This window comes from Aphelocoma coerulescens (assembly GCF_041296385.1).
Source record: "Aphelocoma coerulescens isolate FSJ_1873_10779 chromosome Z unlocalized genomic scaffold, UR_Acoe_1.0 ChrZ, whole genome shotgun sequence".
Taxonomy (NCBI): Eukaryota; Metazoa; Chordata; class Aves; order Passeriformes; family Corvidae; genus Aphelocoma; species Aphelocoma coerulescens.
This window is the reverse complement of record NW_027184085.1, coordinates 57,426,759-57,441,108: the sequence shown is the minus strand read 5'-3', so window position 1 is coordinate 57,441,108 and position 14,350 is coordinate 57,426,759. Positions and strand designations below refer to the sequence as shown.

Here is a 14,350-nt window from a genome sequence, read left to right as displayed (position 1 = left end):
CACAGGGTCATGTCCTATCATGTTTTGGCTTTCTCCACTACTTCTCTGGGCCCCAGCTCCAGTGTTTATCTAATATACACTTTCCAATGAAACTATTAAATAAGCCACATTTGGCACTAGGTATGGTAATCGTCTTATTTTTCTAGAAAAATTGAGTGATCTTTGCATGCAGTAATTTTTCATTGGTTCTTTAAAAAGAATGCATAGAAGATTTGATAGAAAATGTTGTTTTCAGTGGAAAGGAAGATATGGGAATAGAATTATAATAGAATATCATAATATAATAAAAAATGTGGGATTAGGGCTCCGGGTTCAGGCCTCTGAATTGTGCCCAATCTGGATGCTCTAAGTTGGTTTTTCTAGGAAAAAACATGAAATAAGTTGTTCAGCATTGCAGAAGCACTTGGATTTTAGATCTAAGGTTTTCAAAGTAACCATGAAACTACTATTTGCCATACTTTTCTGTATGTGTGGTTTTCTTGCCTTTTTAAATATTTTTTTTTAGTTCTTACATGGAAGGATCCCCTGAGGACCTTGTCATTTGCTCATTTGTTCCCACCACACTGTCAGTCAGGTATGCTGAACTAAGTGGACATTCAGTGGGGAAAAGGAGTGTGTGACTGACTGCTACAAGCACGTATGTACAGCAACTGGATTGCATTGTGTGAAAAGCTTAAATGTCACTGTGAGCATTTAAATTCACAATCATTGTTTCTTAACAGTTTCCCGTTTATTTTTTCTTTTACCACTGAGCAGTTAACTAGGAATTAAGGGAAGGGAATATATCATTTATATAGGTACTGCCCCAGACATATGACCGGTGAATGTGGAACTTTGAGGTTCCTGATACAGACCTCTTGACTAAGAGATGCTTGAGATTTTGTCATCCAGCTGCCCCACCAGTTGTGGAGGGAGGGAGGGAGGGAGAGGGGTACCATGTGTTAACAGTGGGTTTTCACAGCAAGCAAATGCAGTGACATACATTTCTGATTCATACACAGTGGAACTGTGCATTTCCTTTAAGAATACAAGAGCAGGAGTACTTCACACTACAAGCCCCTTCTCCTACTCTTCCTTAGCCACCTTATTTTAATGGTAACACAGTATGGTCTTTTCAGGTGTTGTTTCCCTGTACCATAGCATACATTCCTGTCCAGCATCTCTTAGACAAAACTTCAAAATGTCCTCCAATTGTTTTTCTGTTCCCTAATACTATAGCTGCTCCGGAATAGAAAAGTGTTTTGTAGCCCTGAAATTTATCCCAATTTTGTGGAGATGTCATGAGCTTTCAATCAGTTCAGACATGCTGTGAAAATAACAGCACCAGCAGTGACTATCCTATTGGAAAAACTACATTATGAACATACTCTGTGCAAAGTTTTGTTAGGAGTTAGGCAGTTTTCCAGAAGTTTATGACTTGGCCAAATTTTTCTCCCAGATGTCTTCCTAGTCTTCTTGTCCACATCTTGGAGAAATTTGAGCGAAATAGTTTGGGTTTTGCTTTGGATTGGGTTTTGGGTTTTTGATTGGGTTTTTTGGCATGGATAATGTAAAATATATTTTTCTCTAAGTATGTGTTTGGACTGTCTCAGCTGTAACTTTCTAAAAATATTTTCTGTCTGAATCACATACCTGATACAGAAAATCTAAGCCCAAAAATTAAATGTTGGCAAAACAGTAAGTAACTGAGAACAGTCTTGTAATGGAATATATTAGATTAATTCTAATTGCTCCTGGCTCTGCCATTGACTTCTATAGTACATTTTATTAAATTACTTCCATCTCAGGTCCCATTCAAATGTTATTGAGATGGTAGAAAAAAATAACAGCAGTGTGTCTGAGCTGCAGCATGAAACAGGAGGGTGAGGAATTAGTTGATGCAAGATGACTGTCCCCTTTCATTACCCCTTTAGATTTCTTACCCGTGAAAAACACGTGGGTGAAAGGAAAGGTGAGTAGGGACAGAAGCTGTACAGAAAGATGAGCAATTTCTTGCTGAGGAGTTGGAGATGATGACTTCTCAGTCACATGTAGGATAGAGTACATTGCCTTATTTCTGCCCTGTAAATGGAAAAGTAACACTTTCTGTAAATATGTAGAAGAATCAACTTTTGCTGCAACTAAGAACTTAGAGTAAACTAGGCATTTGTATTCCTTCTGCAGGGAGGCACTGCAGTTTCATAATAATAGAGCCTTTCAAAAAAATATTTTAAAAAGTTATTTATGGCAGCATTTTGTGTGAATAAACAAAAGTTTTTCTATTCAGTACAAAAGGTGAGAAGCAGGAAAACGGCAAGATTCAAAGAGGTTTGTTTAGGGGAGTAAAGTTTTCACTAAGTTCATAATAAAGCAAGAAGAAAATCTGAAGCCTCAGAATGAGGAGAGGAGTGATACCTGTGACAGTATCGTGCTGTACCTGTAAGACTTCTCAGTGGTATCTGTAGTATTTTCTTTATAGTATTTTTGTCCAACTGAATTTAGAGTTTTAACTCTGTATGTATTTAAATAAGGAACTTGGTTGGTATCTCCTGGTGATGAGCATCAAGTTTTCTAGTACAATAAATGAAGATTTCTTTCACATCCAAGAACCCAGGACATGAAATGTGACTGAAATTTCAGCTAAAACGAGTGTGTGGATTCTGTTTTCTCATAATGCTGTGTTTAGGAAGATACTAGCTTTTGTTATTGAAGTGTTCGAGTTAATTCTTTGCTAGTCTGTTCTTGGTTGTGTCTTTTATTTTTTCCTTCACTGAGGGAAAGTTAGGCCTGTGAATAGTACTGTTTGATGCCTTGAGTTAACATTTGAGGAGGCTGCCACACTGTATTATCAGTTCAAGCAACAGACAGCAGTTAAAACATTTAGCACAGTTTTCAATCATCTACATTCTGTTGCTTTGTTTGCAGTATGCATGCTTTTGTTTCCACATTTCCTCCATCAGACTCAATTTATAACTTACTTAAAATCTCTCAAATTGTGATGGGTACCTAAAACCTTATCTGTCTGAATACCTGTGCAGGTGTGTAATTAGTTGATATTTGCCTTGTCATCTTGCAAGTGATTGAGAGACCAGTTGCAAAATAACATAATATTTACTGAATCAATTTTCATGTCTTTGAAATGGTAAGTATATGACTATACAACCAATGTTCTCGGATAGGTTATTCAATCTTGTATCGCAAAATTACTAATGGGATACTTTTATTATGTATATGATACTAGATATTGGTTTGTATTAGTATTTCAACTTACTTTGAAGCTATAGAATCTGTTGACATGATTGTACTGAAAGTAGTTTCCATAAATGGTTTAGATGTTATCTTTTCTCAGACGTGGCTGTTTGAGTCAAATTCTGTGCTTCCTCAGCTCTTCCACTAATGTCAATATAGTTCTCTGCCTGCAGTGTCTGTGATTTACCTACTTGCTGCATTTTCTGTTGTAAGGAAAGCAAGTTAGGAAATACTTGTTTCTCTTCCCTGTGTTACTCCTTTTTGTTCAAGTCAAATCCAAACTCTGCTCTGAACTTCACACTCATCTGCTCCCTTTTTTGGGATGCCTGCACCTTGCTGACTGCAGTTCCCATGGACATACCTGGGACAGAGCCAGGCTGGCCCTGTTGTCCCTGAGCTTTGTCCAAACTTTATGATGAGTTCTGCTGCCTGTGCTGCCCATGCTGCTGCTACTGTTAATGCTCTCACCAGTCCCTGAGCGAGTGTAAATCTGGCTCAGGAATGTTTGCATTCACTGTAGCCAACAAGCCAACGATATAAATATTCTGTTAGTCACAGCATGTAAATTCAAAAGCTCAAAAAGTTTAATCTCAATTGGGCACAGCATTTTATTATTTTTGAGCACTGTTTGTGGTAGCTGTTTTGCATTTTCTTCAGTAGTTGTGCAGAGTTTGTCACTTCCATTCTCTCCACCTTCCTTGCACATTAAGAAGCATTTGATTTTTTGCAGCTGGATACATTGATAACCACATCCTGGTAACCTGCTTCAGGTCTCGTCTCAGTCACAGCAGGCTTAGTCCAGTAAGAAAACTGCTTATATCTATTTGAGCTTATTTCTTTGTCCACCTTTGAATTACCATTCCAAAGACATTGACCTGGCAAGGGAAACCTTTGGTGACCAGGATGGCATTCTTTGATAAATTGATGCAGTCACTCATCTTTCCAGGAGCCAGTGCTGATGTTTGAAATAGTGTTGTCAGTTGCGTGTAAAAGTAACACAGATGGCAGGCAATCACAAAGGTAATGAGTTTTCCATTTTGGAAGACAGACCAATGCCAATTCAGTGAAAGTTTGGATGATTTAACTCGTTGAAAGGAAGTGCCTGAAGGTGTTACATGGATCCTGACTGCTCATTTTCTTATTAACAGAATAACATTTGAATCCTCCATTTTGGGGCTGAAGATAGGGTCATCACAGTATTTAAATGTAATATATGAAGGATCTTTGTTAAGTTGTGCAAACACTTAGTAAAACAACCTCCTTTGACTACTGCTCATAAAAATTTATTTGGATGAACTACTTATATGGTAAAGAGGAGCAGAGACCTCTCAGATGGATTACTGCAGAGACCCTAATAAGAAATGATGTGGATATACATTTTTTTTTTTTGTTTAATCACCATGTGGAGCTGATTTTAATAGCTTGTGTATATGTTATCTTGACTAAATCCTGTTGTATTTTGTATTCATATGTGTTTTCTTAGTCACCAGCAGATAAAAAAACTAAGTTCATGTACTATGGTATATATACCATGGAAAATGAGACAGTAGAAAGTTAGTTCCTTTGAAATGCTTATTGCCTTGCTACTTGTGTATCTTTTTATGTGTTCTTTGACACCATTTACATTTTTGTTTGTAAACAAAATATCTGTGCTTTGGAGGCGTGAGGTCACCCAGATGTTCTCTGGACAGCAAATTCAAGTACAAATGGAGTAACACAGACTCAAAGCTTCTAGGAAAAACCTAATGTTGTGTCTAACCTCTCACAAAAAGGAGCTTCTTGCTGCTAGTTGTCTGCAATATGAGGGCACTGTCATTGTGGTTAGGAATTGCATCCTGCCTTGGGAAGTGTGAAGACTCTTTACAGACTCTCCAGAGAAAACAGCAAAGGACTTCGTGATGAAATAGAAGATTCCTTATATTTTATCCAACTTAGATTTAATCTGTTTCTTGTAAATATACTCCTGGCATCAGTTATTTTTTTGCAGTATTCAAGTATTCTATCCTCATTTACTGTTTCTATTGGAAAGCTAATCTTTTCCGTAAAAAGGCTTATAGTTTTCTATTAGTAAAACATTTATGATAAGAGGCATTGAGATGATCCAGATGAGCAAATAGAGCAGATTGAGCTAATTTTATTTTTCATCTGTTTAACTATAGGCTTTAGCGTGGGTTATAAACTTTTTCCATTTTCAGTAAAAGATCAACACATTTTCCCTTAAGTTTGACTGTAAGGAAGTTAGCCAAATAAGTAACCACAGTGATAATGAGATTTTAAAGGGGTGTCATCTATGTAACAGTTGTCCTCTGCAGGGCCAGTAAAGAAAAATACCAAAACCAAGTCAGATTTTGTAGCATCTTGGTTTGGTTACAAATTAGATTTCCATAGCCAGTGCATCATTGGCAAGGGAGAGGTTTTTTAGTTTGGAAAGCCAAGTAAGTTATTTTTCAGGAAATGACAGAGAGGTTCCTATGGGATTTTATGAACCATGTGTTTGGAAAAGATTGGTTTAAAGAGAGTTGAAAAAATCAGAAAACTACTTACTCTTACATGTCAGCTACTCTTTCATTCAACAGTGACAGCTCCGTAGAAGCCTCCCTCGAGCTTCCCATGTTATAAGAATTACAAAACTGCCTGACTGGGTTGCAGTATAAGTTGTTTTATTATCTCTTCCTCTAAACCGTAAGAAATATGACATACACTTCTAAAAGGCCATCTCCAGGAAGAATATCCCTGAATCCTGTAAAAATCTTTTGCACATTATTCCTACTAACATTGTCATTTTATGACTGGGGGAGCCTCATACTGCAAAAGAGTGTAGGGGAAGTGCAAGGAAATAATCCTTAACTATTTTGTATTGTTGGTGGAAAATATGAACTGCACTTTGGAAGGTACTCAGACTAGTCTGACTCAGCTAGATAGTGGTACCAGCAAAACTGGTAACTGTTAGGGAAGAGAAAACTTTTTCAGTAAACAAGTGGCTGAAGGTTATATAAATTAGTAAGGAGGCATTTGAATTAGGAGTCACATTTATAAGAACAAGTGATTGTTTTTACATACACATCTTTTTATTTAGTTTTCTTTTTAGCAATGGAAGCCCAAGTTAGATTGCAGTAACATGAGATTTAACAGAAGGAGTTAGTGAAACAACTTGTCCTCTTTTGTCACATATTTTTATGTGTTAAAAACAGTAAAGCTGCTTTACCAGGCCAGAGTGGGTCAGGTAACTGCTTTACATGTGCTGGTGTCGTTTGGAATACTCTCTGGAAATCCTGTGTGAACATTTCACTTCTCTGTCATGGTTTTTCTCCCTCATAAATTCTGGACAAAACAGTGTCATAATTGCATAATATCAAGCTTTCATTTCCATAGTCAATAAAACTGTGTACATTTTTCCTTGTGCTGTAACTTAATACTGTACATTGTACTTGGGACTAATTAAAACAGTCTGATTTCATATAACTGACGTGACTGTGCTTGGGTGAAGGAAGAGACTCTTTGAGGGTTTAACTCAGCTTTTGAGCTGACTTTAGGTGAGATAAACAAATCTTGTAACTGATAATGCAGGAGATCTGAATCTCTTTGGGGCCCCTCAGTAGAAGTGAAATGTGTGTTGGGCAGAGCTGTACCACTGGAGGGTGAGGAGCACCTGTCCCAGGCGAGCAGGGAGCTGGAAGAAGCTGCCAGGACCGGTGCCCAAACGTCTGCACCAGCTGAGTTGCCCAGTGCAGCTCTGGCTTCCTGCCTGCTCCCATAGCCATCAGGAAAAAGTTCAGTATGTGTGAGGATGATACCAGGAAGGATGGATGACTCTTAGCTCTGTCTCTGTTCATACTCTCTCCCAGCGCTCGATTCCTCAAGTGTTCGCTTCTTTTCTGTTACTGCCTCTTGTAGACACTATCATCTTTTCTTTGGGGCCCCAAATAGAGCAAATTGGTCTCTTCAGGGCTACACTGCTTCCTTCTTTACTGTGCCCCAACTCGTTCCCGGTTCTGCAGCAGAAAGCGGGCCCTTTCCTTATGGGCAGACTGCCGGAGCTCATGTAAGGGCTGATTGTGTAGGAAAGCAATTTCTGAAGAGAGGAGTCAAAAGATGTGACTATAAGCAACCCACCCAAGGAACAGAAGGTCTCAAGTCTCAGTAACTTGAAATGCTGGCGATAACCAAAGTAAACAATGGGTCCTAGACAAAGTAGAACGAGAACTGGGGGGAATATTGTTGGAGATTTCCCTTGCCTCATGCCTCTGTGACCCATGTCCACCTCTATGCCCTTGAGCTGCTCTGTGCCCACTGCACAACTGAGTTTTGCTGCCCTGCTTTCCAAAAGATGAAGTCAGAATAAGTTAATGTGTTTTCATTTGAGGGATCGTGAGATTCAGTTTTATCAAGGCTGCTCTGAAGTTTGAGTTGGCTCTGAATACTGTCCTCGTCTCCGCCTCTCCTGTGGGGGGCATTCAGAAGTATGGAGCATTGCCATAAGGCACTGACACTCCTAAGATGCTGAAGTGCTGTTGCAGCTACATGCAGCTCTGGTTACCACCACCACCCAGGTGCTCTTACTGATTGTGTAGAATACTGTTTTCCCCTGAAACAGTAGGATGGAAAGAGGCTTTAAGTTATCTTTTTATCTCTACTGTTTTCTGCGGTCTTCTTCTAGTTGTAGTTGTAGCACAACTGAGTCAGAAAATGTGCCTTTGTCTGAGCAATAATGAAACACTAAACACGTGGAAATCCTATTAGTGTTTCATGGACCGTAGCTGTCATTTCATTTGCTCTGGAATTCCTTCTATATGGCTGTGGCAAAGGTTTAAGGTTGAGTTTTCTTGACACTTTGAATGCATTAGCTGTTCCTCAGACAAAAGTCTGTCAAGTATATTGAAGTATCTGAAGGGATGTATTTATTTCTGTAAGTAATATATTAAATAGTATTAGGGTCACTAGGCTTGGTCTTGAGAGATAAAAACATGACACTAGAATTTTGTGGGGTTTTCTTCCCTGGTGAATGTTAGACAAATGTATCTGGGTTTTGTAAATTTATCTTTTTCTGCTTCTGTTTTTTGTATCTCCGTATTCTAAATGAGGCTGCCCCAAATGTCTTTTTCAACTGTAATTTTTCAAAAGTCTTGCAATTCACTTTTCCATGTATAAATATGCACAATATGATAGTATTAACTTACAGTAATTATAAGCTGTGTAGCTAACATAATTTCCATGAGTGTTGTGACAGTCATCGATGTATTTCTTATGCAATAGAAAAACAAGCTGAGATGTTACTATACTTCTTAGTTTTCATCCCTACTCAGGGTCATGTTTGTCATTCTTGTCTTCATTTTTTTGTTAAATTCATCACTGTATGATTTTTCGAGACTAAGTTACTGGAGCTGCATATTTTTGCATCAAATTATTAGATAAAAGATGTCTTTTTGTATCTGATGTACACATGTGACATAGGTAAGAACTGAAGGGGGGCAGTGTCAGTGGTACCCGCAATTCCTGATAAGCACTTGTGGGCACCATGGGCGGTTCTTGTACATCTTATTAGTTCCTATTTTTTTCCATTTGTGCTTTCTGTCTTCGAAATTTGTGGTGATACAGTACCAATTTTTTGCCCATATGTAATCCAGTTTAGTTGCTATGTAGTACTGTCCAGTTTCTGCAGCAAGAAGAGAAATGTGTTCTTTTTGAAAATATTGAAAAAGGACCATTCAGTTAGAGGTTTGGTAATGATCAGAAACAGATAAATTCAGAAAAATGGCAAAATTAGGCATAGTTGCTAACAATAAGAAAAGAAGAAAATGGCTTCCAGCATCTGAATATAATCCATATAGTTGGAACAAAGTGAAGAGGAAAAAAAATTATGTGTAAATCTGTTTTATACTTGGACCTGAAAGTTTTTACTACTTTATTAACGAAGACCTTAGGAATTCTTCTTCTGAAGTTTTCATCACAAGTTTGATGGTTATGAATTGCAGTGGCTGCTCTGCAATTCTGCTAGTTTAAAAGATTGGCATTATTCATACTGATATCCAATTCAGAGGGTTTTGCCCCATGCATCATTTTTGTGGGCTACAGTCTGTTGGAAGAATGATTTTAATGGGTAATGATCCTCTAGCTATGTGCAGACATCACTGATAACTATTGTGGCAGCAACCAAGAACACTGAGATGTTTCTAGTTTCAAAGTACTCTTAGAGTTTTCTAATTGGTGTCTTCAAATCTATGGTCCCTTGTGTCCTAGTCAGGGTGAACTGCAAATGGTTCAGTGCAGTGTAATTTCTGGCATTTCAATGACTATGGGAAAAGTATTTTGTTTGTCTTATTCTTGCATTTTTCATTTAACTATCTGTCACTTATGAAAAGTCATATATCTTTTCAGAGTTATCTGTTCAAAAAACATTAACATTTTTACAAGAAAAGTAATTTCCTAGCACTGTTGCATTTTCCCCCCATAGTTCTTCCGTCTTTATTTTGGCACTTACATCTATGTTCACCAGTTTCCTTACATTGTTTTTCTGCCAGGGCCTGCAATTGCTCAGTTAAATTTGTGCAAGATTTGCCTGTAGCTATTTTGTATCCATGAAGAGATCCTATCTCTCTCTCCCAACTTAATATATCTTTTTGTCTTTCACACGTCCTTTTATTAAACAGTGGCACAAAAACTAACTTATATGCTTTTAAATTCCTCTTGTGAATTCTGATCTGGTAAATAGTGAGGAGGCAAACCTGGAATTTATGCAGTCTATTAAATAAAGTCATTAAACAATACAAAGTCCATAAACACAATTGTTTTATTTCAGTTACTTGCATTTCTGCTTTACAAGTTACTTTGTAAATCAGTTTAGTATTTAGATTTAAATGAAGAAAAAACATTTCTGGCTTGTCCTCTTATTTACCACTTATTTACCTCTTATTTATAATTGCTTTATATGTCTGAAGTATAGGTGCCACAGATGAGAAACATCATTTGCATGGTTTTGTTTTCAAACAGTAATATTCAACTTCAAGCATAGCAGAGTTGTTGTTGGTTTTGTAAATTTTAGGTGTCTCATGAAGCTGGATCTGAGGCCTCTGGGTAGTAAGGGGCAAAGTTAAAGCCTCTATACTGGTGCAAGGAGTTGGGGGTGTAAGGGTGGCAGTATCTCTATCTTGAAATAACATTACTTTGCATGCAAAGCTGTGCTTCTTTCTTGTATCTTCTGCAAAAGTAACGGTCAAATATATTGTTCAATGTCATGACATTAGCAAAAATGAGGAAACTGTAATTAAAACAGGAGGAAGAATAAATGCAGCATACTTTTTGGTGTTCTGAAACCATTTATGTGGTTCCTTAACAAGTGATGAAACACAGAACAAAATAGACACATGCTTTGAAAAGAAGGTCCACATAGGGATGTATATTTCCTTTCACATATTCCAACTATTCTCCTTTATGAAAAGATGGGTTTTTAGATTTCAGAGGGACAGTTATTTCTCTGAAGATGGACATATGAATAAAATCAAAATGGGACTGCAGGCGCCAACCTGTGATTTACAGGAAAGTTACCTTGCAAGGGAGTGCTTATAGCTGAGGCAGGAGCCTCTTAGACTTCTCCAAATTGCTTGGCAAACCCTGTAGCCAACAGAAGTGCTAAACTTAAAGTAGTGAGTGGCTCTTAGCTGACTGTGGTGTAGCAATAATATCAAGTAAATTCAAAACTTGCAACACCTTAGCTGGACACCCATGGTCACTTTTCACTTCGCTACTTTCATGTTTTGTTATACATTCTTTCTAAGAAGTTATCCTTGAAACTCCTTCGTTGCTGTGCAATCCAAAACTAATTGTTCCTTGCAGAACTATTTCTTTCATATAGTGTGTAGAATATGAAATGTAAATAATATTTTCCTCTTAATTAGTATGTTAAATTTTAACTAAAGAAAAATGTCTACACTGATTCTCCTTTGCATGTGATGCTCTTTACAACTCTGAACTTATAAAATATTCCTCAGGGTGCCTTGGAGTTTTTTCATGTGTAGGTAGCCACTGGCTGTTCTTCCAAAGTAGTCCAAATAGATAGGAGGGGGGAAAAAATCAGTGCGCCCAAATAAGGTTGTCTGCTCATACGTTTAGGACACAGACATAGTCCTATTTGAAGACATAGAATGTAGCACAAGTTATTACAGCCATCCAAACGAATTTTGGTAATGTAAATATTGGTGTGAAATGACTATGGTCCTATCCATACTGCATTCAAACAAAGGTAAAAGCATTTCAGTCTGGGTTAAATAAAATGCTGTCTGTTTTTAATGTTGTTTGACTAGTCAGTGAAAACCATAGCATTTTGACCTGTCTGAAGGGCAGGTTCTAGTGGACAATAGAAAGTGTTTATCCAGTCCAGTATCTCAGTGTTTGCTCTGATCAATGCTAGCTGGGCATGTTGTGACAGAAAAGCCTTTTTTCTGCATTCAGGCATAAACACTGTTTGCAAATTTATATCAAAGAACATTTTATTTGGCTAAGTTTTGGGTCTTGATGTGATCATCTGTGCTGAACATTGTTTCTCATTGTCCTGAAAATAATTATTTCCAGCATTTTCTGAGCAAAACAGAAAACAAAGCACTCCTAGATAGAACAGGCACCTTTTCTGTATTACTTCTCTGCTGATTTTGTCTTCATTTAACAGACCATATTTTCTTGAGTACCTCAAAATATTTCTCATCACTTGCCCTCAAAACTGACCTGCTGACCTGAGAATCAAGAAAATGTCATGTTAGTGACTACTAATTAGTGGATCCAGAGAGCTGCTTCTCCTGGCCTTTCAACCTTCCCTAGGCAGCAACAAAAGCTGTCACATGTATCACACAAGGAAAACAAGCATTTGCCATGTTTGTGTTTTGTTCTGTTTTTTCCTAGAGTGTACGTAGCACAAGTTCAATTGAGACTAGAGATGAATTTGTAGGTTAGGAGGAAATTAACATACAATATGGTGCTTGCATTTATTTCTCCATTTCCATGTATACCATAATGCATATATTATCCAGCTCTTACTGAACATGTGTGAATGTATTAGTACACTGTATTGTAAGAAGGGAAAAAGAATGAAACTCTATTTCTTTTCTCCCTGTTTTTTTTTTCTCTTCCTACCGTTCTTTTTTATTTTTTTAATTACTTCAAAGTATGTTACATCTTTCTGATGTTTTAATATCAGAAAAAATGTAAATATGGATATTTAATATAGGTATTTTAATGCTTAATTTTAATGCAAAGCATATAGCCCAGGCTTAAGCTGTCTTTTTATATGTTTGTTGAACAAACTTGTTAACAGAAGATTCAGCCATATTTACCACTAACCACTGCTGTACTTCTGCAACTCATGAGGGACCTTGGGTTTTTTTGGGACTACTTACTAGAATGACTGTGGTAAAATGTGCAGTCACATCCATGTCACTGAACTGTTTGTGCAAGTAACATTACTCTCTTTTTTATTATTTTTAATTTTCAGGTCTTTAAAATAGAAGTCCTTATGAGTGGAAGGAAACATTTTGTCGAGAAGAGGTATAGTGAATTCCATGCACTTCATAAAAAGGTACTGATCTTTTTCTTTACAAGCTGTAGCTTTGTTTTCCCTCTGTGATGTTTTCCTCTCTCTTGTAACCATGTTACTATACATGGTTTATCTTAAATACATCTTGTGATTCATACCTCTAGAAATTAATTCCTAACTAACTCAGTTTCTTCTCTGTTTTGTAGATTTGATTTCTCATGTGTTACTAAGTCTCCTTTTCTTTTGATTATTGTTTACATGCTGTATGGCTAAAATGCTATCTGTTGTGACTTCTTGTAAAGTCACAAAATAAGTCACATTCCAACCACAAATAAATACAGTGGGGTTTTTTATTCCAATTGGGCAAATAATTCATTAGTTCTATAAATTGTATTGCTAACCTGCCATGTAAAGCTGAAGAAACAACTTTTGTACATGAGGAAACCAGATAGGAAAGTGACTGAGTAAACCATCTCTATTAATGTAATATAAAATATCTGCTAAGTTTCTCTACTGAATCATCTTAGTAACATATAGAAGGGAACTCAGTACTTTCAAGGCTGGTTATCCACTAATACTTCTTTAAATTGGTCTGACCAATATTAAAGAAAAAGTGTGATTTCTTCTCTCCAAGCTGAAGTGGATGCTGCTGTGCAGTTGTGCAGCTGAAAGGCAAGCTTTACATTTTTTTCTTCTTTATGGAGGCCAAGTATTGTGAAGGAGAATTCTGGAGGAACATTGCAGCCCATTACCAGCAGTGGGGCTGTAATGAAGAGCTTGAGTCTTAGGATCTGGGACAACTAAGTATCTTTTGGTTTGTAGGTCTGAGTGGCAGTGGAGTGTGGGCACAATCAACTATTTTGACTGATGCTGCTTGCTTTCATTACGGAAAAGCTTGCTCTGCAAACAACAGAAATCAGCATGGGTATTTACAGCTCTTGCCAGTGCCATATCAGAGGAGTTTATTCCCACCAGTGTGTTTGCTGGTGGTCCTGAATTAGCTCAGGAAAGAAGCATTTACCTGGTGCTACAGAGGGTGATTTTGCCAGGCTTCTCAGGTGTACAGGTTTAAGCAAACTTGTCTGAGCAAAAGGCAGCTATTGACCCATCTGTGTTGTTGGCCATCAAAAGTCCGAAGACAAGAGCATTTTGCTTTACTGCACCATAATTAAGATGTGCTAGTGCTTCTTGCCTATTTGCTTCTTACCTCAGTAGTGATATCATCTACCACTTATTAATACTCATTTCCTTGTTTATTAATACGGATATGTCTGAGATATTGTCACATTGAAAATGAAATTAAATAAGCAACAATGTCAGAAACAGTAAAATAACTCACTCACCCACCACTAAGCCTTGTGATATATGAGTGCTTTATTTTACAGATGAGAATAATTTTGTAATTGAAAGTAAAGCAGATGAATAGAGTTTATACAATGAAATAGGTTAGGAAACATTAAGAGGGAAAAATCAGGATTTATATCTTTAAAATGCACCCTATCCAAGTAGGCAGTCTGCTATTGTTAGACTAGTATAGTATTGTATAATGCAGTGTAGTATAGAATTGAAATTAGAAATATAATTGAGTATTTTCAGTTGGAA

The 14,350-nt window shown here is 37.2% G+C and overlaps 1 protein-coding gene across 2 annotated transcripts in view; it reads left to right on the top strand.

Moving 5' to 3' along the window:
• The window catches only part of SNX24 (sorting nexin 24), an 88,998-nt gene that overhangs the window by 32,890 nt on the left and 41,758 nt on the right, over positions 1 to 14,350 (top strand). For both annotated transcript variants that reach the window (XM_069002133.1, XM_069002134.1), the window contains exon 2: positions 12,707 to 12,790. In XM_069002133.1, coding sequence (XP_068858234.1) covers positions 12,707 to 12,790 — 84 coding nt within the window. The remainder of the gene's footprint in view (positions 1 to 12,706; positions 12,791 to 14,350) is intronic.